The sequence below is a fragment of the Macaca thibetana genome, chromosome 11 (genome assembly GCF_024542745.1).
Source record: "Macaca thibetana thibetana isolate TM-01 chromosome 11, ASM2454274v1, whole genome shotgun sequence".
NCBI lineage: Eukaryota > Metazoa > Chordata > Mammalia > Primates > Cercopithecidae > Macaca > Macaca thibetana.
The window spans coordinates 60,196,563-60,222,949 of record NC_065588.1 but is presented as its reverse complement, the minus strand read 5'-3'; the positions used below and the strand labels follow the sequence as shown (position 1 = coordinate 60,222,949).

At 39.5% G+C, this 26,387-nt stretch overlaps 2 protein-coding genes across 3 annotated transcripts in view; one reads left to right on the top strand and one right to left on the bottom strand.

Annotated features, from left to right (window-relative positions):
- Positions 1-26,387, top strand: part of PPM1H (protein phosphatase, Mg2+/Mn2+ dependent 1H) — a 1,465,797-nt gene that overhangs the window by 283,502 nt on the left and 1,155,908 nt on the right. The gene's annotated exons all lie outside the window — the stretch shown is intronic.
- Positions 1-26,387, bottom strand: part of SRGAP1 (SLIT-ROBO Rho GTPase activating protein 1) — a 306,109-nt gene that overhangs the window by 113,289 nt on the left and 166,433 nt on the right. For both annotated transcript variants that reach the window (XM_050748400.1, XM_050748401.1), the window contains exon 4: positions 13,921-13,983. In XM_050748400.1, coding sequence (XP_050604357.1) covers positions 13,921-13,983 — 63 coding nt within the window. The remainder of the gene's footprint in view (positions 1-13,920; positions 13,984-26,387) is intronic.

Here is a 26,387-nt window from a genome sequence, read left to right as displayed (position 1 = left end):
TAATTATCTCCTTCTGGTTCTGTTGACTTGAGACAGCAAGGAGTCCACCGTGCTATGCCAGGGATATAAGATTCCTCCTGGAATTCTCCATGGGCTCCGAGGCCATAACTCATCTGCTTTGCTGTACAGAAATTATCTAGAAATGCACAATGCCCCTACAGTCTGTCTAGCACACTGTTAAATTGATGAACCTTATACAGGGATATCTATTACTCTAGTGACTTTAATTAGCTCCCAAACTGATTATTGATCAATCATCAAGTGCTCATTAAGGAGGAAAACCCAAGAGCTATTTGGTAGGCGTGGGCTGACATACTTAACAGATATGCTACATGCTTCTATTTTTGATGGTTACATTTAAGTTAAATCAGGGCATTAGTCATCTTTTTCAAAATGCTAAATTTAACCATGATTTTTAAATGTTAACATAAATTACAATTAGTTTTCATGAGATTTTGGTACTTTAATAAAACTAATGAAAAAGGATCAACTTACCCTAAAGAAGATAAATTGTTTTATGCCTTATTAAAAAGAAAATGTTTCTATTTGTAAGGAAAGTGAAGTGTACTTATAAATCTTAATCTGCCCTTGCTCTTTCCAGCAGTTATTGGAGACAGGTTCTAATTTAAGTCTTTGAGTCATAGATGGGGTTATTGGTTTTGTTTATCTCTAAGGAACTCTTAATCAACATTCATATTCAGCAAAAGTTCCTCAAGCCCTCTACTATGTACAACAGATAGGCCTTGTCTTGACTTAATTAATGTTCTATTACTAGAAATCCAATTATGTTTTCTTCTTTATTGATTTATGCTAGTTCATTAGTTCATAATTTTTTATAAACATAATTATCAATTTGGTGTTATACTACAGTATCTGCCCACTTCACAATTATCAGAGATTTCGACATGAAATAAAGGGTATTTTATCCAATAAATTCTAATTTAGCAAAAGATTCTTTTCCTTTCTTTTCTCTTGAGTACTCACTGTAGTGGGGTAAGAGAGAATGGTTAGGAAATGGGATTTTAAGATATCTCAGTTTAATGCTTTATTTATTTTTATTTATTTATTTATTGAGATGGAGTCTTGCTCTATTGCCCAGGACAGAGCGCAGTGGCAAGATCTTGGTTCACTGCAACCTCCACCTCCTGGATTCAGGTGATTCTCCTGCCTCAGCCTCCCTAGTAGCTGGGATTACAGGCATGAGCCACCATGCCCAGCTAATTTTTGTATTTTTAGTGGAGACGGTGTTTCACCATGTTGGCCAGGCTGGTCTTGAACTCCTGACCTCAAGTGATCCGCCTGCCTTGGTCTTCCAAAGTGCTGGAATTACAAGCATGAGTCACCGCCCCTGGCCTGCTTCATTTATTTTTGCATTAGTGATTTGCTAACACTCTGGCAATATCAGAGTGTATGGAGTTCCCTGCAGAGGCAATGTTTCACACATCTGTGCTTTCCCTCACGCACTCTCCTCTTTTTGGAACGCTTTTCCCATCCATCCTTTAGCACTAAATTCAGGTGTCAGCTTCTTCAGGAAGTCTCCTGAGTGGCTCCATGCTTGCCCAGAGCCATAGAGATCTCTATCTAGTCTGGTGCCCAACACTGTACATGGACATATCTCACTAGCCTAGCTCCCTGATGACAGGGCTGTGTGTTACTCAGCCATGCTCAGGACTTACATTATTTGTTGAAAGACCCCACCCCCAGCCATTCGGTGTTTAAGACTTGGATGCAATAGAAATAATCCTATAACAATTTCAGAGCAGAAGCAACAATGCTTTTAGTACTTTCCATTTATCTGGTTTAGAGACACGACACAAATTCTGAGATTTGGGACAAATGTGGAGTAACTGCATTCCGCGAATTCTAAGACCTTAAAGTCGTAGCCCCTCTCTCCATACTTGCTGGCAGCCACCGGGAAAGAAGACAGGAGCACTGTCCTAAAAGAGAGCCCATTCCATTTCTGAAAAGCTATAATGGTTCATCCCAGGAATCAGAATGCTTGGGTTTAAATACTAGTTTTGTCTCACACCATGTTCCTTGCTTTACTCACCTCTAAATTGGGAATAAGAATATTACCTGTAAGGTTGGAAAAATGAATACAAAAAATGAATAAATGAATACATGTCAAGCCCTCGCAGTGATCACTGGCACACAGTGAATGCTTCATGAATGCAACACAATTAATAAAGTACCCCACTCTTCTATCATATCTGCTATGTTCTGAACATTTGTGTCCACCACCACTTCATATGTTGAAATCCTAACTCCCCAAGGTGATGACGGGATTAGGGGGACATAACCAGGGTGATTGGTCATGGGAGCAGAGCATTCATGAATGCAACTAGTACACTTACAATAGAGGCGTGAGACAGACCTCTTGTTTCTTCAACCATGTGAGGGCATAGCAAGAATGTACTGTCTATGAGCCACAAAGGGGTTTCACCAGATACTGAATCTGCTGCTGCCTTGATCTTCGATGTCCCAGCTCCAGAACTGGAAAATAAATTTCTGTTGTTTGTAAGCCACCCAGTTTGTGGTATTTTGTTACAGCAGCCAGAACAAACTAGGAAAATCTTTTCAGCCCACAATAGCTCTAGCCCATCCAGTGCTCACTTGTTTATTCTCACACACTTGAGAGGCCAGGGAACTGAGGGATGGTCTTCGTTTTATGGGTCAAAGCAACTGAGCTGCAAAGAGACTTAATCATGCCCAACAAGTCAACAGGGAAAGTCGGTGATAGAGAAGGTCATTCAGAAAGTTCTTATTTCAAAAGCAGTTTTCATACAATGTCTTGAGGCACTGAAATACAAGTTTAAACTACTGAAAGAAATATCCAAGAGTTTGCACATGGAATAGATATTAACCAGGGCCACAGTGGCAGCAGGAGCTAAGCAACAGCCTTTGGTGGCAAAGGAAAGTTTCAAGTAGTTGGCAGTGTTGAAGGGGAAAGCATATGTATAATGAAAGGCCACCAAATTTACTAGAATTTCCAAGTCACCTGCAACTTTAAATATTTAGTTCTTCTCAGGGAAATGTTTCACATGGCTTCAACATTACATGTGTGTATTAGACCTTTATATGGCAAGGTTTAGTATATGAAATATTTACACTGAGGACCCAAGATACTTCAGAATCTTGAAATCATAAAAGTCCCACACCTTCAGAATTGCCGCATCAACCAAAAGGGAAAGGCTGCTGTGGAATCCTTTTCTTTTAATGAAAAGTGGTTCAGAAACTGACACATATATTCTATGCCTCAAATCCAATACATCTCACTCCTTTTATTGGAACAATAGGAAAAAAAAGAGAAATAAGAGGTCTTTGTTAATCTGTGCAAGAGAGCTTTTTGAGTTTGGAAACTGCTTTTGACTAGATGTCTAACCATTTTTTTGCTGCCTATGTTCTTTGCAATCTCGTTTTAGTAGCTGTTCCAAAATCATTCAACTTATGATTTTCCCTCTTTCCCTAGATAGGGCTCCAGAGAGAGAGATTCTACGAATGCACCTTGTGCTTTTTCCCAACTCTGTGCCTTGGCTCTCACTGTTCCTTTTCCTCAGATGCCTTTCCCCTGTTTCATCTCTCCTCTTACTAAAATCCTGGCTATCCTCTCAAGTCCATTTGTAGACCTTTTCCTCTCTGCAATTTTCTCAGTCTTCAACATGGACCCCTCTCTTTGGATCTCCAAAGTCCTCCGCCTGAACCTATCTGTGGGTACATAACAGTCTGTGTTATGTACCCACACTATATTCACCAGTAAAAAGGGAGTACAGCACGTGGGCTAAGAGCATAGACCGCCTCGTGTGAGACTTGCTAGCTGTGTGACCTTGGGCAAGGTACTTAACATCTCTGTGCCTCAACTACCTCCCAGGGTTGTTGGGAAAATATAAAGAAATAATTATGTAAAGTGCTTGGAACAGTACCTGGCACAAAGGTTGGCTGTTATTATCTCTTAACTTTAGCACCTCTGCTAGACCGAAAGCCTCCTGAACTGGTACTGTCTCAACTGAAGCTCCTAGCATAGCAGCACACACCTCACAAGAACCTTCTTGCTAATCTGAATTAAAATAAAACCTGGGTTTCAGTTCCAACCTGGCCATGAGTTAGCTCTGGGACATAAGTGAATCACTTAATCTCTCTGAGCCTTCCGGATATTCTTCCAAAATGAGGAGGTTAATTTGAACATTTCTTTTGTTTTTTCTTTGAGATGGAGTCTTGCTTTGACCCCCAGGCTGGAGTGTGGCAGTATGATCTTTGCTCACCACAACCTCCACCTCCTGGGTTCAAGTGATTCTCCTGACTCAGCCTTCCAAGAAGCTGGGATGACTGGCGCGCATCACCACACCTGGCTAATTTTTGTATTTTTGTAGAGATGGGGTTTCACCATGTTGGCCAGGCTGGTCTCGAACTCCTGACATTAGGTGATCTGCCTGCCTTGGCCTCCCAAAATGCTGGGACTACAGGCATGAGCCACTGTGCCTGGCTCTTAATTTGAACATTCCTAAAGGTCCATTTCAGTCCCCAAATGCTATCAAACTATGGTAGGATCAAATTCACATAATCATGTGAGTTAGAAAACCATGCCAGTGAGTTAAAATATGTTGAATTGGATCATCTGATAACAACTGATTTAGAGCTTGATTTCCTTCATGTGATCTTTTACATTTCTGGTCCAATTTCGAACAGTAAAATCCAAGAAAAATGCCTCTAATTTATTTTGGCAAGTATCATATATATTTAGTACTAGAAACTGCTTAAGACGTCTGTCATTAAAGCATTCTAATCACTTAAAGATTATAATACTGTATTTCAGAATGTAATAGTTTGGACAAAATACTTCGTTGAGAAGGATTCTGGATGTAAAACATTCTTTAGAATTTTTTTTTCACTAAAGTATACTTTCTAACACATTCTCATTTCTAAGCTAAATAATTACATTGGGGTTCATATGGCTCACTTCTTTTAATAAAAGACAGCCTTACTTGTGGTATATAAACATTAATCATAACTAATTCTTAAATATCAGAAAGAAAATGAAACTATAAGCAGGAGGTAGGAAGCAGTTGGCATTATTGATCAGAACGCCCTCAAAGATGTCTACGTATAAAGTTCTTATCAAACAGTTCTTCTCAGAGATCCTTGAATTGGTCATTTTATTAATCCCGATCATTCTGGCAGGAAAACAAAGCCAGGTTAAATTAGCTAATCTAGTCTCCAAAGTCGGTGTGTGTCAAGGCCAAGATTAGAATTCAGAAGTTCCTCGCAGAGAGTCACACGATCCCAATCCCTCTTTCTTTCCATTGAAGTGTCTAGCAATCAAAGCCAGGGGAAGGAGGTACGGAAATTCTTTGTCAGCCCAAGGTCCCTAAATAGAGTGTTTTAAAAAAAGTTTTCCAGGAGGCATCGTGGAGAATGTGGTACTCCAAAGAGATTTTCAGTTTGGGAGCTTTTTACATATTCCTACTCCTTATTTCCCTTTGTTCAGTGTTTTGTTTTGAGACCCAGGCCTCTGTAGTCTGTCTCAAAGGAATGAATTTTCATTTTCACTACTGAAATACATATATTTCAAATTCTTAAAATGCCCTTGAGCTAAAAGAAGTACGTAACCCCCACTCGTCCCCTCTCAAGGTCAAAAACCTCTTTGAGGATCAGAGAAAAATCTTCCGATATGAGGTGGCAAGTATCTTGGGCTCTCGGAATGACTTTTCAACCTTGCCTTGGGCATGTTTCTTCTTTATAGAAGGATACATTAGCTCCTGGTCTGTGGGAGGCTCACAAAACCAGCCAACAAAGTTTCCCTCCGCAGTCCTCAGAGGCTGTTTTCAAGGAAGGGCTTGAAATAATAAACAGCATCTTTTCTTTCCCTCTAAAAAATAATCAGCTTTTTTTTTTTTTTTTTTTATTTAAACGTTTTAAAGAGACAAGGGCTTCAAAGATACATAAAGGCCAGGCTGGATTCTGTGCTCACATCAACTGTTTTTGAAACCGCTCCTGTGAAAGTTACTCAGCCCACCTCTGGGTTTGCACCAGGACAGCTTCCATACTCCATTTACATTTGTTAGGCATTGATATGGTTTGGCTGTGTCCCCACCTAAATCTCACCTTGAATTGTAACAATCCCCACGTGTCAAGAGCAGGACCAGGTGGAGATAACTGAATCACAGGGGTGGTTTCCCCCATGCTGTTCTCGTGGTAGTGAGTGAGTTCTCAGGAGATCTGATGGTTTTATAAGGGGCTGCCCCTTCACTTGGCACTCATTCTCTCTCCTGCTGCCCTACAAAGAGGTGCCTTCTGCTATGACTGTAAGTTCCCTGAGACCTCCCAACCATGGGGAACTGAGTCAATTAAACCTCTTTTCTTTATAAATTACCCAGTCTCGGGTATTTCCTCATTGCAGTGTGAAAACTGACTAATAGAGGCATATTGGATTTAGCGCTCATTAGGAAGAAAACGAAGCCGAATGGAGCAAGACATGGATCCTTAGAAGTAACCACTGTGTATGAACGCACACTGAAGAGGAAATTTTACATTATAACACTAAAGCTAAATGAAAGGCTGCACCCAAAATGAACATATCCTGATTTTTTTTTCTTTTTCTTTTTTTTGAGACTGGATCTTACTTTGTCACTCAGGCTGGAGTCCAGGCTGGAGCACAGTAGCACAATCACGGCTCATTGCAGTCTTGACCTCCTGGGCTCAGGTGATCTGCCCACCTCAGCCTCCTGTGCAGCTGGGACTACAGGCACACACCACCACACCTGGCTAAATTTATTTGTTTTTTGGTAGAGACAGGGTTTTGCCACGTTGCCCAGGCTGGTCTCAAACTGGGCTCAATTGATCCTCCCAGCTCAGCCTCTCAAAGTGTTGGGATTACAGATGTGAATCACCACACCTGGCTTCATATCCTAATATGAAAGCCGATTACACAAAGTCATTTGGGTTTGCCCATTTTGTAACCCATATAACAGTCTAGTAAGCTCATGTTTTCACAAGTGTCTGTCATAGAGAGTTTTACTGATCCTTTAACTCAGGTTTACCCCTCCTCCTGCCACCTCCTCTGCACGTCCTTCTCTAAGGCAGCTGCCCAGTGAGGAACTGATGGGCCTTGGGAACAGAAGTGGGTTTAGATTTTGGATCAGTCATTTACTGTCTGTGTGACCCTGAGCTTATTATTCCAAGCCCCAATTCCCACATGTAAGCCTGAGATTAGGCATACCTGCCTCATAGTGCTGCTGTGAGAAATAAATGGGATGTGCTTGCCCTCATGGTAAAGGGTTGGATAAATCTTCATTTCCTCAGTTCTCTTCCTCTTGATCTAATGGAACTTGAGGATAGATTACCTCTTGACTCTGGCTAGCTGTGTGTGCTGCTGATGCAGAGAGAGTGTGATAATCAATTACATACAATTAATAATCAATTTCACATGGATTTATCATGACATCTGTGTTAATCTTGATTAGAATTAGCTGACTGAGAGTGGTCAACTCCTTGTTTTGTAAAATGCTGAGTGTAATGCTGTAATGCCTAGAGAAAGTAAAGAAACAGTAATAAAGGGCAAATCATGGTTCTTCTATTAAAATACTGCATAACCTTTTGAGATTTTGGTGGTGGGACAGGCTTAACACTTTAAACCCATTTCATTTGACCTCTTTATTGGGCTGATGAAGGCACATTTTGTTTTGAATGTTCCCTCTAACCTTTCTGTTACCACTTTTCTCTGCTTTTGCCTTTTACTTTTCCACTTCTCCGATCACAGCCCTGTGAACATTTACTATCAATGTAGTTTCTTAGGGAAGTTACCTTCCTTTTTTTTTTTTGGTACAAAAGTATCATATATTCATCATAAGAAAAATTCATATATATGTAAAAAACCATCTGTAATTACTGTTAAAATCATTCCTGATATCTGCATTTACTTTGTGAGGCTGACATGAAGCTGGGGCCATCCCCAGTCCATTGATAAAGAGGGTGATGATGATGAGGAGGCTAACACTAACTACTAATGTTTTTTAAACATTTACCATGTGACAGGCACTGTTCTGAATGCTCTACCTGTATCAACTCAGCTGTACTTTTCCTCTTAGCTCTTACTCCTGCCATATTATTTATTTAAGGCCTCTCTCTCTCTCTCTTCACTAGAATGTAAATGCCTTGAGAGGAAGGATTTGGTCTGTTTTCATTCACAGCTATATCCCCAGTACATCTCACAGTGCCTAGCATAGCAAGCATGCAAAATGTTTCCATTTGTCTTTAAACATTCATCCTTTTTAACAACTCTGAGAGGTATTTTTTCATCTCCATTTTACAGATGAGAAAACTGAGGCACAGAGTCACACGCACCAGAAAGGGGCAGAGCTGTGATTTAAGCGTTGACCCTTCCCCATTATACTCTTGTGCCTTGTCAGATGCCATAATAATTAATTTTATGTGTCAACTTGACTAGGCTGTGAGGTGCCCAGATATTTGGTCAAACATGATTCTGGCTGTGTGTGAGAGTGTTTCTGGATGAGATTAACATATGAATCAGTAGGCTGGGTAAAGCAGATTGCCCTCTCCAATATAGGTGGGTCTTATCCAACTCACTGATGACTTGCTTTGAACAAAAAGGCTGAATAAGAGAGAATTCACTCTCCCTGTGTGATGGTCTTTGAGCTGGAACATTGGTCTTTTTCTGGAGTTGAACTGGAACTTACACCATTGGCTTTCCTGGTTTTCAGGCCTGAACTCAGACTAGAACTATCCCATTAACCCTCCTGGCTGGGTCTCCAGCTTGCTCACTGCAGATCTTGGCACTTCTCATCTCTTCCATAACTGTGGGAGTCAACTCCTTATAGTAAATCACTTTGCATATGCGCACACACGCGCACACACACACACACACACAGACACACACACAGACACCCATTCTGTTGGTTCTGTATCTATAGAGAACTCAGACTAAAACAAGTGCCCAGAGAAGCTAAATGATTTCCCAGTGCCACACAACTAACAATTAATGAAGCTGGGATTCAAATATAAGCTTGCGGACTGCCAGTCCAGTTACTTTTGTTTCATGATAGCATGACGGTGTCCCTGGTTTCTTAACCCTACTCCCAAACTTGCTAATTCTATCCTTTAGCTTGCTTTCAAATGTTTAACTCAAAAAGAATTAGCAAATTAGGCTAAGAAAGGGAGTCTGGGGATCCTGGTTCACCCTTTCGCTTTTAGCCAATGAATTCCACCTGTTAAATCACTTAAATACACATGTCTAAGAAGTACTGGTTGCCATAGAGCCACATGTTCAATTTGTCACGTACATTTTGTTAAAGCAACATTAATGCCATTGATTATAAAAACTATAAATGAGCTGGAGATAAACTACTTATGTTCTCTGTATTGTGGGGGAGGCATTAACATTTAGAGATCTTATTTAGAAAATGGTTCCCCACAACTACGGCAATAGAGATAAAAAGACAGTAAAGGGTAGAGGCTCTGCAGCCAGTCCTGGACTTGAGATCCCACCCTATCACTTACTGTGCACCCTGGGGCAAGTCCCTCTGAGCCTTAGTTTCCTCGTCTATCAAATGAGGATGATGCGAATAACTACCTCATAGAGGTGCTGTGAGGATTACATGAGATAATGCAAATAATATGCTTAGCACAATAACTAGCACAAGCATAATCAGCATGTGGTAAATGTTAGCTACTCTGGCAGGCATGGCTAGTTAGCTACAAATAACTCCCCTTCTCTTTCAAATGAACAGAATCCCATTTTTAAAAAACTGGCTAGCAATGACCTGGCTAGCTAAAAGACTGTAATTCCCAGACCTAACTTGCAGCCTGGAGGGACCATGTTCTAAGTTCTGGCCAGTGAGATGTATATGAAAGTCTTGTGTGAGACTTTTATGGAGTCTCCTTAAAAGGCAAGGCTCCCTTTTTCCATTCTGTTGCCATGAATGCAGATGTAATGGCTGGAGTTCTAGCAACCATCTTGAATTCTAAGGACAACTGTTACAATGGGGTTTACCTGAACAAGCAGTAGGAGGAGCTTGAGTCTTGCAAGGATTTATGTAACCTCCATACCAGGCCTGCACTGTCAATCTTTGGTCTTTTTTTTGTGAGAGAGAATATAAACATCTATTTGGTTTATGTCATTATTTTGAGAACCTTTGCTCTTCAACGCTGAACTAATCATCTTTCTTTTCTTTCCTTTTTTTTTTTTTTTGAGATGGAGTCTCACTCTTGTCACCCAAGCTGGAGTGCGGTGGTGCAATCTCGGCTCACTGCAACCTCCACCTCCTGGGTTCAAGTGATTCTCCTGCCTCAGCCTCCTGGGTAGCTGGGATTACAGGTGTCCACCACCACGCCGGGCTAATTTTTGTATTTTTAGTAGAGACAGGGTTTCACCATGTTGGCCAGGCTGGTCTCGAACTCCTGACCTTAGGTGATCTGCCCACCTCGGCCTCCCAAAGCTCTGGGATTACAGGCATGAGCCACTGTAGCTGGTGAAGACTGAACTAATCTTAACTGCTCTGGCTGTCCTTTGTAGTCGCCTAAGAATTCAAATAGAGGCTTAAAACCATTTGAGGCCTTATTTTTATTGGCAATTAAAAGCAAGATTGGGCAAAAATACAGTAAAGGAGCTGCAAGTCTTTAAAGCCTTTCCTCTTCTTTCAGTAGCCACTCTAATGGCGCCATCCTGTCTTCCGCTTGTAAGCCCAGCACTTCACGCCATGTCCACACAAACTGTGCTCTATTGTATTATATATCTATCATATCATCATATGATATCGTATCTATCCCATCATCCGTACAATCTGGGCTGGTAAAACTCACTTCATTCTAATGTATAAATACCATAGGACATCTCTCTCTATTCTCCTTCCTGAGCATATATATTTTATCGGAGACAAAGCTTTCTGATAAAATGTTTGAAATAATCAACAATTGCTGTGGGAACAATATTCTGGGGTAAGAAAGTCCAAACATAAGGCTGTCACCCACCACTAAGGTTGACTGTAATTTAAAAGACAATTAAAAAGCATCCTCAATTCCCCGAGGCTATGTATTTTATACCTGTTACTTCAACAATCACTATTACATCATCAGTGCTACAAAATTCCATGCATGATGCAACTAGGTTATTTGTTCATGACAAAAATACCAGTGAGTAGCTGAATGGGGAATCTAAACTACATTCCTCCAAATATTGTTCCACTGTTCAAATATGCCTCATCTCGCCTCTTTCCTAATATAAACTGAAGTATTAATATAATGGATAGATTTTATTTGAACAAGACAAAGTTTGTGTATCTGAAGATAATGTGCAAGAGGGACCAAACAGCATCTCCTTTTAGAATAAAAAGGGAGAGGGTGTGTGTGTATGTGCATGAGTGATATGAAGTTCTCTCCCCACAGAACATGACCTCTGGCCTTGCTGAGCATGCTCTCTGATTAAAGTAAAATTTTTTCCCAGGAGCTCAAAGTGATCTACAGATGACATAATTAAAATTTCATTGCTTGTCTGCCCTATCCCTTAATCCCTCAACCAATTCTGAGAGCTTAAATGACTCTGACAGGGTCACTCCAACCCTGGTGGCCTTTGGCAGAACCTGGCTCTTTCAGGCTTTTGGGCTGATATTTGATAAGAGTTCTGAGGTGTCAGCTTACTTACTTGAACGCTACAGAGTCTGCAAAATGTCTAGGTGCAATCAATAGGCTGGATCTAGGAGAAATTTCATTATATATATCCCTCACTGAGATAAAATTTTCAGGACACTCTTTTGACTTTTCTTGTATTCAGTGGTCAAGTTCATCTTTGTCACTGTTGTCTTTACTACACTACTATTTTCAGACCATAATCAACAGGCTCTAACCCATGATGGCATGGCAACCAGCAGACTTATTTTTGTAACGTATTAAGGACTGATTTCTATTTCTAGGTAAAACAATGTCTAAGCAAAAGGAACTACGAGGAAAGTGCCAAAACGTCCTCATCTTAAAAGAGTTCAATGGAAGACAACACAGAATTTCTGCTTGTTCCTCTTTGGAAGTCTCAGGTATACAAAGGTCGTTTAACTTTTAAATTACTGGGCTTCTAGAAATGGTTGATACCTTAGGGTATCAGAAACTAACAAATCATGTAAGGCAGGAGCTAGAAATTGGCCTTTATCACGTAAAAATCAGTTTCATTAGGCATTTGGTATATAGATATAATCTCTTAACCTGTGGCTTTTGTAGGTTGCATGCAGTCGAAAGTTTCTGAAGGAGGAACTAACACACAGAAATTGTCAATTCAATTTATATGCACAGATGTAGTAAATGTGCTTTATAAAAAATAGATTTATCACACACATAGAAAAAAACTAGAAAGTTCATTTTATAAAGAATCATTTTATAAAAGTTTAACTTACAAGTTTCTTTAATTAGTAAGTATCAAAGGAGCATTAAAAATTTAATTTACAAAACTGTATGTTACACATGTGCCTTTTTAGGAACAAATGGAATTGGTAAATCAAGAAACGTGCTTTCGAGTTTCAGGTTTAGTTTGCCTATAAAAAAACCAATTCAGGCCGGGCTTGGTGGCTCATGCCTGTAATCCCAACACTTTGGGAGGCTGAGGTGGGTGGATCACTTGAGGCCGGGAGCTTGACACTAGCCTGGCCAACACGGCAAAACCCCGTCTCTACTAAAAATACAAAAAATTTGCAGGCGTGCTGGCACATGCCTGTGATCCCGGCTACTCTGGAGGCTGAGGCAGGAGAATTGCTTGAACCCGGGAGGCAGAGGTTGCAGTGACTGAGATTGCGCCATTGCACTCCAGCCTGCATGACAGAACGAGACTCCTTCTCAAAAACAAACAAACAAACAAAATAATCTTGTGCAATAAAAATCCAAATATCTTTCATTAATATAAATTAATATTACTCATTTATTGTTATTTTATTCTCTTAAAATAAAATATCCCCCAAAAGAAGTATTTCATAACATGATCATTAAGCGTGGAAAAATATTTACATGATTATATTACTAACTCTAACTTGTAACATCATTAGTTTTAGTTATTTTTAATAAAGTAGTTTTAAATTATTTAATTTTTAATGATTACATGAAGTACCCTAAATAAAATGTAAGTCAAAAAAGCAAATTATTGCAAAAAAAATTGATACCCTTCAAAAGTAATTTTAATACGTCATTAACCAAACAATTAATTGAACTAAAATGTGGAAAAAAAAGAAAGCACCAGAATAACACAACCTAAATTGCTCAAGTTCTATAACGGCAACATTTTTTTTTTTTTTTTTGAGATAGAGTCTCACTCTGTTGCCCAGGCTGGAGTGCAGTGGTGCGATCTTGGCTCTGCAACCTCTGCCTCCTGGGTCAAGTGATCCTCCCACCTCAGCCTCCCAAATAGCTGGGATTACAGGCACATCCCACCACGCCCAGCTAACTTTTACATTTTTAACAGAGACAGGGTTTCACCACACTGGCCCGGCTAGTCTCAAACTCCTGACTTCAAGTGATCCACCAGCCTCGGCCTTCCAAAGTGCTGTGATTACAACACGCCTGGCCACAAGGGCATCAATTTTAAACAAAATATTCTCGAATTCAATATATGTAGAGATCACATAAAATCCAGTTAAAAACGTATCTTATGGAGACATCTATACTTTAGTTTCTTAAAGTGCGCTACTTGTGTATATATGTGTGTATGCAGACAGATAGATAGGTAGATAGATAATTTATTTCAGTACAATTTCTCCAAATCGGGATGGAGTGGCAAAGGAATGTAGCTGTGTACACCTATCCACTTGCTCCTGTATTTCAAGCAGATGAGGATCCACTGTCACTCTGGCTTGGAATGAATACTACAATAAGCAGTGTTTTTACAAACCAGAATTCTAACCCAAGAATTCTAGAAAAGAAGAAAGATTATGTGCTTACCGTATAAAGCTCATTAAGAACCTTCATTAAATCCTCATGAAGTTGGAATGCAATCTCTTTGCTCTGTAATTAAAAAGAAAATAAAAAAGAATATTTTAAAATTATTTACTCTTAAAAAGTCCACTGACTGAAAATAGGGGAATGTATCTAACACGTTAGAAAGACAGCAAGGCTCTGTAATAAACATCTTCAACGGAATGGCCCTTTGTAAACTCTAGACATTGTATACAGATGGACCCCTAGGATAAACAGACCAAACAAGTAACAACCTTGGGTGAATGGCTCCCCCACCATCCAAACAGACTTTACCAAACAGAGACAAAGTAAGCAGGTTGAAGCATCATGCTTGCTTAAAAGTTGAGTCACAGAACTAAGGACCATTAAAAATGAACTAGACCATGAAATTTTACAGTGTGATTCCCAAAAAGCTAACTTAGAAACCAAAGGGGAAATTAACTTCCTCTGTCCAAAGTTACAATGTGACTGACTACAAGTTTAATTTTAAGAAAGCGCTTTTTTGTTTTTGGAGACAGGGTCTCACTCTGTCACCCAGGCTGCAGTGCAGTGACATGCTCACAGCTCACTGCCGCCTTGAACCCCTGGGTTCAAGCAATCCTCCCACCTTAGCCTCCCAAGTAGCTGAGACTACAGGGGCGTGCAACCAAGCCCAACCAGTTTTTACATTTTTTTGTAGAGACAGGGTTTCACCATATTGCCCAGACTGGTCTCAAACTCAGTGATCTGCCTGCCTCAGTCTCCCAAAGTGCTGGGATTATAGATGTAAGCCACCGATCCTGGCAAGAAAGCACTTTCAAAGCAGTAAAATGGTAAGTCCACTCAAGGTCCATAAACTTTTACCTCTGCATTTATTATTATCTTCAATGAAGACAAAAAAAGTGGAGAGTATCATCCTTCTACCCAGTTGGTAAAAAACAGCATTTAAAATACCCTTCCCTAGGCTAATTCTGAGAGTTTGATAGAGAAGTATTTGAATATTACTTTCAGCAAAAGCTGTAAGTTATTTTAAAGAAATCTTACATCCAAATGACCTTTTTCCCCCCATTTTGAGTTCATTATGTAGTCAGCTACAGAAAATGGAAAAAAGATATGTAGCAAAGCTTAATCTACAGTTTGCAACAACAACATCCACTGGTTCATGTATATACCTCTCACTGGACTAACAGTATTAGGGATAAGGGCCGTATCTTAATCAGTTCTGCAACCTTGCAGTGTCCTGTGTGGTGCTTGGGCAAGTGGGCACCAAGAATGCAGAATTTAAAGAGGGTCCTAGTTCTGGCCCACATCCATCTTGTAAACATGAGGTCATTGGGTCAGGCCTCAACAAAAGCCAAATAAGTATGACAGACTGAAGACTCATGGAAGATAAAACAGTGTGGGAAGATGGCGTCAGAGCAGTACCTGAACTTGGAGAAATTTAAATTCATTAGCAGTATTTTTCACTGAATTTCCTTGGAGTATCTAAGAGAGTGGTGCTATTTACTAAGCTCTGACAGCTTCTAAAATCCCAAATTGGAATTACGGATTTTATGTCTTGCTGTGTCCCTGATATGTGAAGATGTGGGTTACAAATCACCCAAGAGTGAAAGGAAAGTTTCAAGTAAAAAAATGAAGTCAACTGAAACTCATTTTATTTTTCCTCTGTCTTGATTATCGAGAGGGTATATATTACACTACAAATCTCCTATGACTTCAGTTTGGTGTTATTTTAATATCAGATTTCATTCAAGGATCTAGGCCAACAATTCAGAACTCTCTAATGGGATCAAAGGCCACCAAGTAACTCTGCTCAGCTACCCACGTTTCAGGTAGCAAGTCTAAAAAGAAAAGATGGCTGGTCGCACTGGGCTCATGCCTGTAATCCCAGGACTTTGGGAGGCCGAGACAGGCAGATCACTTGAGGCCAACAGTTCAAGACCAGCTTGGACAACATGGTGAAACCCCATCTCTCTTGAACGTACAAAAATTAGCCAGGTGTGGTGGCACACATCTGTAATTCCAGCTACTCAGGAAGCTGAGGCATGACAGCTGCGTGAACCCAGGAGGCAGAGGTTGCAGTGAGCTGAGATCACACCACTGCACTCCAGCCTGGGTGATACAGTGAGACTCTGTCTCAAAAAAGAAAAAGAAAAGAAGAAAATATTTCTTGGCTAAGACTTCAGAACAATAACAGCAACAAAAAAATCCCTTATGTTCAAGAAACCTTAACCCAAGAAAATATTCTGGGTCAGATAAAAGATTTAGGTTTGGGGTTAGAAGGGTCCTCAAAGCTATCTTAGGCCAAATATCTTAGGACAGGATGATTTTTTCTTTTATTTAACTTTTATTTTAAGTTCAGGGGTACATGCACAGATCTGTAGTATAGGTAAACTTGTATCATGGGGGTTTGTTATACAAATTATTTTGCCACCCATGTATTAAGCCTAATACGCGTTAGTTATTTTTCCTGATCTTCTCCCTCCTCCCAGCCTCCATCCTCCAACAGGCCCCAGTGTGTGTTATTCCCCTCTATGTGTCCATGTGCTGACGAGTCATAGTATGTTCCATATTTTCTAAGACTTCAGATAATGAGGTAGAAGACATCTGGCATCACAGACAGACTGTGCTCTGCCAGGCATACACTTACATTTTTCTTTTGTCATTCCCCAGAGGCCCTGAAATATATAAAGTTTGTCTGCAGGCAGTATAATATAATGCTTAAAAGCAAGGTCTAAGGACTACAGAGTCAGAATGCATAATGTGAAGGTTTAAGGACTTTGGATCTGCCTATGCCTCAGTTTCCTGACCTGTAAAATGAATATAGGCATTGTACTTATCTCATAAGGTTCTTGTAAGTGTTAAAAAGATGATTCATGCATAGTATTAAGAATGGTTCCTAACACACAGTGAATACACCATAATTATCATTATTTCTTTTTCCAGATACTGTTCGTCATGGCAACTCCCTTGAGTGAAAAGGCCACATCACATTGTCCTTTCTCGTGGTCTCTTTTGACATTGATTCTTTTGGCTTCCCTGAAGGAGGGGCTTGAGTTGACTTTGATGTCCCTCCCTACTGCCCTGGCCTTTAGATTCCTTCAGGTGACCCTGGATTCCAAAGGGCCCATAAGGATTATGCTCCAGCTTTTCTTATATCCATATTCCCTTGCCATGTGTGTATATTAAATCTATCTTCCTATGTTCCATTTTCTCAGGGGGTCCTACTACCATTGCTATTGAATGAATTAATGAAACATCCCTTAGGAAATGGATAATTCCTCAAGTCCACATGATAAGGTATATGTAACTCATGAAAGAGGCCCTTGAGGAGCAGGCTCCAGTAGGAATTTTAGATTTTGTGAAAAGTCAGTGTGGAGTTCCTTTCAGTAGGTAGACCCCTGGCTATCCTCATGACACAGCACCAAAGTTTCTGCCTGTTTGTTCACTTCGAATGACAGTCCAAACCCTCTATCGTCTAGTAAATAACATAGAAATTAAAGATTTTCTTCCCAACACTAGTCTGCAAAAATTGCTAAGGAACTGAACTATGCTCTGAGAAGCACTAGTTTATATGACTAATTTGTGAAATATGAATTCACACATCCTTGTATTCACAGATACTTGGGCTGGACAAAACATCAAGTCCTAATCTATATCCTGGGGACATGGTTCCTGTCCTCACGGTATGGCAACAGTGGAGGAAGCACCTCATGTTACCCCCACTTTAAATACGTTTCCAGTTTATTACAGTAACAACGAGAAACAATTGTTTCTTCAAAATGCTACTCTGGACTCCCAAAGAAGCAATCTTTAAACCAAAATGTACCTGGTGTGGTCCAGTTAGCATACGGCATTACTAGGCTAATGAACTGAAATCCTTTAATTAGAAAATATCTGGATTGTCAAAAGTCCATCAAAATTCAATAAGTGAGGCCAGGTGTGGTGGCTCACACCTATAATCCTAACACTTAGGGAGGCTGAGGCAGGAGGATTACTTGAGCTCAGGAGTTTAACACCAGCCTGGGCAACACAGTGAAACCACGTCTCTATTAGAAAAAAAAAAAAATTAATAGGTTAAATACGCCTATGGATTCTATTTCATTAAAAATTAGAAAGTAGGCTGGGCGTAGTGCCTCATGCCTGTAATCTCAGCACTTTGGGAGACTGAGGTGGGCAGACTGTCTGTGCCTAGGAGTTGGAGACCAACCTAGGGAATATGGGGAAACTCCACCTCTAGAAAAAGTATAAAAATTAGCTGGGCATGGTGGTGCATACCTGTGGTCCCAGCTACGAGGGAGGCTGAGGTGGGAGGATCTCTTGAACCTAAGAGTTCGAGGCTGCAGTGAGCTGTGAGCATACACTCCAGCCCGGGTGGCAGAGTGAGACCCACTATCAAAAAAAAAAAAAGATAATAACTTAAAATATTTGAAAGCAGTGAGAGCAGACCCTTGGCCCTTGAACAACAATTGCCACATAAGAAAAATAATGTTAAGTATTAAGGAGAGCAATCAATGTTTCTTCTGTGTTAGGGAAGAAGTTTTTGTTCCTCATTAATATATTCAAATAATAGTAAAACTTCTAATATTCTAATACATTTCATTAGGATTCTGGGGTCCCGACCCAAGGGAAGGAAAATGGATAGAACTTCAATTCAGTTAACATTTACTGAATGTCTCCAGTGTATAAACCCAGAGTTGAATTCCAAGCCTATTTCCAATTGTTCACTGTTTATTGTCATTTTGATGTTTCAGATATTTCTAACATTAGTCCAAAATGAATAGTCTCAAAGTTTTTAACCTTTTTCCACCATGAAAATGAACTAAGTATATTGAATATTGAAGAAATAGAGAACAGAAAGGACAATCCCCCCTTTATAATTTTTGTTGTTTATTTGACACAGGTCTCCCTCTGTCACCTAGGCTGGAGTGCAGTGGCCGCAGATTCTCCCACCTCAGCCTCCTGAGTAGCTGGGACTACAGGCACGTGCCACCATGCCGAGCTAATTTTTGTATTTTATGTAGAGAGGATTTTGCCATGTTGTCCAGGCTGTGCTCAAGTGATCTGCCTGCCTTGGCCTCCCAAAGTGCTGGGATTACAGGTGTGAGCCACTGCACTTGGCCCACCATTATGATTTGATGTATTTCTTTCAAGTTTATTTAAACATAGGTCTAAGTATATTTTCCTATTCTGCTTTTTTTTAAGTTACAATACATTTTTACATGTAATTATATAATTTTCAGAACCACAACTGGATTCATAACTACGTAGTAAACATACATGAACATTAAATGTAAATGTACTGTTTCCAATGTTTCCACTATTTTCTACCAACCAGTCAATCATTTATTTCTTTACTCAATTTCACCGATACGTTTTAAGCACTCTGAACTAATATCATAAATGCTGATCAAAAGGCATATATCTTGCATTTGTATTATTTGCTTAAGCCAATTCCAAGACATGAAATTACTAGCATACAAGTATAAACATTTTTAAGACTCTTGATACATGCTGGAAGTTTATTTTTTAAAAGGGTTATAATGAAATTATAATGCTTCTAGGACAATAATGTCACTCAAGTCAGAAATCTAGGGTTCCTCTAAGACTGACTGCTTTTCCTTGAAGAAGTTACCAATCTTACCAATTCTGGCTGGTCAATTTTTTTCTATAGGTCATGAGAATTAAAAAAAAATCTAATTAAGCTTCCTCTGATTAAAATTGTTGAAAGACTTGCTATATTATTTTAGGATAGACTTCAATATTTTTTTTAAGTCATCCATAACTTCTGCCTAACTAGTCTACTTCACTTTCCACAAATTTCACACCTGATCCTTCAGCCTGGTCCTAAACTGCTAAGTCTCAGGCCCTGCTTTCCCATCTCTGCGCTTTCCCCATGTCATTTCCTCTTTCCTAGACTCTCCCTCCTTCTCTTTGCCTGGTACAATCCTACATGTAACTCTGTAAAAACTTTCTGGTAACTTCACCTTGTCCCCCAAGGAAAGAGATTAGGTCTTCCTTCCTTGTGATTTTATAATACATTAATTTATTATCACCTCTAGGCTACCTAGTATACTGGCTAAGAGTTCAAACGCTAAAGTTGAAGTGCCTGTGTTCAAACTACCTTGTTACAGTCCATGTACAAGTTAAGTAATTTTGTGAAGGTTCAGCTTTTCCACTGACAAAAAGGAAATGCTAACAGTCTCTGTTACAGGGTTTTACTGAAATGGTCCTTATTAAACACCTGAAATGTTACTAGTAGGCTTGTCACATTTGTTTCTTTCTTCATAAACACAGTTTCTTTGAGAGCAGGGACCACATCCTAACAATTGTCCTTGCATTCCCAGTGCCTACTTTGGTGCTTGGTACCTGGAGGTACAGGATCTACATCTGCTGAATGAAAAGCACTGAATAAGGACTGGTTTCTGCACTCCAGTTTGCAATCTCACAAAGGCGCCAGACATACCAAAACAGCTTTCTACATGGAGTGCTATGGTAAGTGCTACCCTGGGTGGGCCCTGGCCAGGGTCCCTATTCCTGGAAGGCTGCAGTCTTATCCCCAGAACCTCCCAGAAAGGAGGGAGAGGAAGAACAAAGAGGATAGTTAATACAACCACATATGAGTACACTGAGCAATCTATCAAGTGATCTATGTGGTTGGATTCAATGACCCATTCAGAAGGCCTGTGGCCTTTTTCAGAGGTATTTTTAAAGTAAATCTATTGTGATGACCAGTCAAGAAATCCTGACTGTAAGCTGAGTCACCGTGGGAGTAGAAGAGAAAGAGAAAAACCAGATTAAATATTTAATGAGAGGGTTTCAGATGATGATAGTGTCTCATGCTCAGTCAGTTTGGGATGTAAATTCTGCTTAAAGGGATCAGGCCATACTTCCACAGCATGTGCGCTTTTAAGTTTCCAAACTCATGTTCATGTGTCTCTATAATAATACATTCCCTTAATTCAGGTAAACACTGAAGACACAGGCAACAGCATCTTCTAAAATGCCTAAAGGAGAAAGTTGGGTTGTGCTTGATGGCCTGAACCAAATTTCTAGGTAATGTTTACAGTGTTTCTGCACATTTTCCTTCTAACTGACAAGGGACATGGTTTTGTACTTATTAAAATCACAACTAAGTATTGAAGCTATCATGGAATTAGTTTGATGATCTACTTTACCGTAAAGGGGTAAAAATCAGAATTTTTAAAGACAAAACTCCTTGCCACTAGAAAAGGAGAAATTAGAAGGAATCGTAAACACAGAGAAACCAGAGCTTCATTTCAAATTAAAACAAAACTTAACCATAAAGGGAACTATCTGGGGCATCTATTACAATTACTAATGTAGTCGCTGGACAAAAGTGGTATTCTACATCCAGGTGAAAAAGGTTGGCTGTTGCTGTGTTCAGCCTTCGAGCAGACAATCTGAAAGGTGCATAGTCATCAACACCAAAGTCACTCACAACCTACCACACATAAACAGTACTTGAACGGGCTGATTAAGTAACTCAAGACTGACATTTAAATCCTACAGGAAATAAAGTAGATGAAAGAAGTATCTTCATTTTCATTTCCCTAGCTCTTCAAAAAACACATGAAGAGTTGTTTCTCTACTCAAAATGCTGATAAACTGGAAATACCTTTTCAGTGTCACTAAATGAATAAGTTACATATAAATTCTCAGTGACTGATGTAAATAAACCTACTTAATTAAAATCAGAATGAGTTATAAAACTGTTTCAGACTATAATATAATTAACTAAAAATATCAAAAAGTAGTTCCAAACCATTTTCAATATGCTGAACTTTACAAAAATGCAATTAACTCAGCTTTAGGAACAAGTTCTCACTATTACCATATTAATATGTCTTCTTTAGTGCACGAACTTGAGCCTACTAATTTATTAGTAAAGCCAACTGGCCTTCTCCTCTGTGACAGCCATAATTATGAGAGATCCAAAGCTATTCCGCTCCCTGGTGTGACCAAAAGCTCACATCTACAACTCAGGTGGCTGGGATTATAAGTATATCATGCAATGAAGCAAACTAGACCACACTGTGTAGGAAACCCATAACCTTAGTCTTAATAGCACTGTGGTAAGAAAAATCGAGGAACTAAGCAAATCAACAAGCAGGAAGTTTGCTCATTAATAATGTAAGTCATCCACTGGATTAGCAAGCAAAAGGCAGAGATTCTTTGAGATATTGAAGTAAGTTCATTCATTCACATACTCAGTCATGCATTCACCCGTTCACTCTACTAGTTTTTACTGAGTGTCTCCTATGTGTTTAGGAAAGAAAAGTGACCTTACAGTCTAGGAGAGAAACAGAGAGGTAATCACAACAATTTCAATCCAGTCTGATTTATGCATCTTCAAACACTTTAAGCCAAGCAAAATCTCCATATTTATATCACTCTGGAACTATACCCATAATTTTTTAAATAAACTAACTGATCTTTCAAAATGTAAACAAAATCAGAAACTTCCTTTAAAGATTGATATTTGGCTGAATAGCACCATCTCAGAACTACAGCCAGTTAACTGGTCATCAGTCTGACAATGGGTGTAAGTACAGGTGCCATAACGAATAGAAAAAGAAAAACATTCTTATGGAGTAAGTATCTTTTTGACAAAGAACTTGGGTTGCTGAATACAATCAGAGAAATTTTAAAAATGCTTGTGGCTAATGGGCAATTGCACATGGGATGACAGGCACTTTAAGGGGAAAACCCCCAAAACCTTCAAAAAGGGCCAAGCTATTTAAATATCTGTTTAAATATAGTTAACTTCTCTGAGCTGTTTCCACTGTAAAATAAGGAAAGATCACAGTATATACTCCACAGGTTGGTAAAAGGATTAAATGAGATGCCCATGCTTATGTGCTTAACAGGGTGTCTGGCACATACTAAGCATTCCATAAGTATTATCTCTTACCATCATTATGATACTATTATTAGCTCAGCATCATATCTTTGTTTTATCTTGTGAAGACATTTTCGGTTTTTCTAAATTCAAATGCAACAGTCTATTAATATAAATTTTCAAATTAGAATGTCTTAGTCAACTCAACATAATTCAAGATTTACTTTTTAGAATACTCAACTGTGTCTGTGGTACTATATTAAGGAAGATAAAGTCCATTCCAGAGAATACTGCAAAACTGCAACAAAGCAGAACTCTAGATCTGATTTAGACAGCCTTGCTGACTTGGACCGTTAGGAGGTCTTTCTTAGGGTAAAGTAAAGCTGTCTCTACTTAAGTTCCTCCAGTTGGTCTTAACTTCTGTAGCCTTACAGAGGAGGTATGCTGACACCATCGTCTGTATGATAGGTCTTCAAATATTGAGTCCTAGCTGAGACTTATTTTCTCTGTACTAAATATTCCCAATGTCTTTAACTGCTCCTTATACCAGGGGTCCCCAACCCCTGGGCTGTGGACTGGTACCAGTCTGTGGCCTGTTAGGAAATGGGTCACACAGTAGGAGGTGAGTGGTGGCTGAGTGGTGGGTGAGCCACCATTATAATGCCTGAGCTCCGCCCCCTGTCAAATCAGCCACAGCACTAGATTCTCACAGGAGCACAAACCCTACTGTGAACTGTGCATGCAAGGGATCTAGGTTGCATGCTCCTTATGAGAATCTAATGCCTGATTATCTGAGGTGGAACAGTTTCATCCCGAAACTATCCCCTTGCCCTTGGAAAAATTGCCTTCCATGAAATCAGTCCTTGGTGCCAAAAAGATTGGGGACCACTGCCTTATATGACACAGTTTAAAGAAATCAGAGCAAATTCTCCTTGCCTTACAGATAATGGTTTGTTATTTTCTAGCTAGTGATATTAAGCACATGTTTTTATATTTCAAGGAATGGAGGCTAAGATCTTGGGAGGATTAGGAAGCAACACAGGCCACTCAGTAACTTGTAATCACTTGTGATTGCCCTGTTTGGTGGAGTCAGTCCAAATCCATGTCTGCATAGTTACTGTAAGTCCAAGAATCTAGGAATCAGGATTAGATTCTTTTTCTTTTCCCAGTAAGCTAAAGATCCATCAGCTAAAGAAGTAGAAGCCTTAAGAAAATCTGAATAGGATGGACTGAATAAAAATATTCTGGACTTAAATTACTAACAGGGCTTTTATAAGTCAACAGCAAAAATCCATTCCACTCATTATTAATCTGCACCAATGAGAATTATTTTTTCCCCCCAGGACACACTAGTGGTTGACAACAATAAGAACGTTTTGAAGGCAATGTCATTATAAGTATAGAGTTATGCTCTGGCCACAATTCACATGATAGGATAAAAATTATCACCCAGATTACTAATGCAACAGCTTCCTCACCAGGTTCCCCAAGACAAGTTTCTTCCCATTCCAATGCTTTCAAATGCTTCACAATGCTTTCAAAAACCAAAGCTGATTAAGTCATATATTTGCTTTCAAACTCTCTTAGCATCCTTAATTGCTTAAATAACAACATACCAATTCCTCAAACTGAGATTCAAATTCTTGTGCCTACCACAACCTGCCTCTCTAGATCTCAGAACTGTTTATCTTTCATCACACCACAGGCTACACTCTTAACACCAGCCAGCTGGGTAAGAGATGTGAGCATTTGCTCTAGGCACGTAAGTGGCCTGATTCATCTTTAAAACTCATTGCTGTTAAGGGGCCACCAGGAGTCTTATCTACCCTTATCTTTCCCTAGCTTCATTTCCTAGATATGTGCTAGGCTGGATCAGAAATTCAGAGACTTGTCCTTGCTGGTCTGTCAGTATAGAAGAATGTACTTTCCCTAGTTTCTCTGTAAAGCCCCACCAAGTTTAAGAGCTTGACTAAATGTCGCTCTCTCTGCGAGGCCTTTCTTCCAGCCAGAATACTTTACTCAATCCTTTGTGCTCTCATGGTCTTAGGTCCTATCTATCTAAGAGCAGTTACCAATTTGTAATGTAATTTTTATGTCTATAGTTCCTTTCCTTACTAGAGTCTAAGATCCTACAGGGGTACCAGTTGAAGATTTGTGTCTTACTCACTTTTGTGACCTTAGTAGCCACCACTGTGCCTATCACATAAAGGTTATCAATGGAGGTTTGTTGAATAAATAAAGAAATATAATGCCTATTCTGTTTTGGGAAAAGCTGATTTCAGTAAAGTTAGGTTTCAGAAAAAATAAAAAGGGAAGAGAAGTATAAGTTACTACGATTTGTCATGACTTCTTCGGTAGAGTGATTAGATCTTGTTAAATAATAAAGGTTGATTATAATAGTAGACCTATGCAATCTCCATCTTTCGAGCTAAAGAGTTAAAACTTTTTTAAGAGACGGGGTCTTGCTCTGTCTCCTAGGCTGCAGTGCAGTGGTGCAATCATAGCTCACTGCAGCCTTGAACTCTTGGACTCAAATGAGCCTCCTGCCTCCACCTCCCAAGTAGATGGGACTACAGATGTACACCACCATGCCCAGCTATTTTTTAATTTTTATTTTTGTAAAATGGGGGTCTTGCTATGTTGCCCAGGCTAGTGTGAACTCCCGGCCTCAAGTAATCCTCCCACCTTGGCTTCTCAAAGTGCAGGGATTACAGGTGTGAACCAATGTGCCCAGCTAAGATAAAACTTTTATGGACACGTTTGTTCAAGCCAGCACATTAGCCAATTATGGTTCTATGTGTTCATTTGAAACTGTTAACGTTTAAAAAGTAAAAGTAGTGCATGTGTTTATTTACTACTAATTATTGAACATTATTTTTTCTCAATCTAAATAGTTCATATATCCAGTGTCAAGATCTTTCCTTTTTTATAGGCTTCAAGGTCAATTATACAAAGTATTTAGTTGGCAAATTTTCTTGTTCCTATTTAACTGCTTCACTCACAATAATTTTTTTTCTGCTGAAATTTAAAAGGTACTGAAATAAATCTGACAGCCATATTCGGTATCTCTTCTGCAAATGCATATTTTTAGGTTGATATATTCCAAGGTATCACAAGTGTTTCTTAATTCAAATATTTGCTATATGTGCAATCTCCCCCAATATGGCATTTCTTAAAGCTGCTGAAAATCTTTTAGAATCCCTACCATGTGGTATTAAACATAGTCTTCAACTGGTAAGAAAGTTGGCTAGCAACCAGAATACTGTTCTTAGGTGGCTTTAGAATTTGTTGATCTCAATTGCAGACACCTCAACATATGGTAGGAATGTTCTCTCCTCATCAGTGTCTTTCTTAAAGCAGCATCTTCTTTCTCAGATGAGAAGAATGAGTAAGGATTCAGTGTGTCTGTGCCTCTTTGAAAATGAACTTCTCTGAAAACGAACATGCCTGTATTCCCAGCACTTTGGGAGGCTGAGGCGGGCAGATCACGAGGTCAAAAGATCAAGACCGTCTAGGCCAACATGGTGGAACCCCATCTCTACTAAAAATACAAAAATTAGCTGGGTGTGGTGGCACACGCCTGTAGTCCCAGCCACTCGGGAGGCTGAGG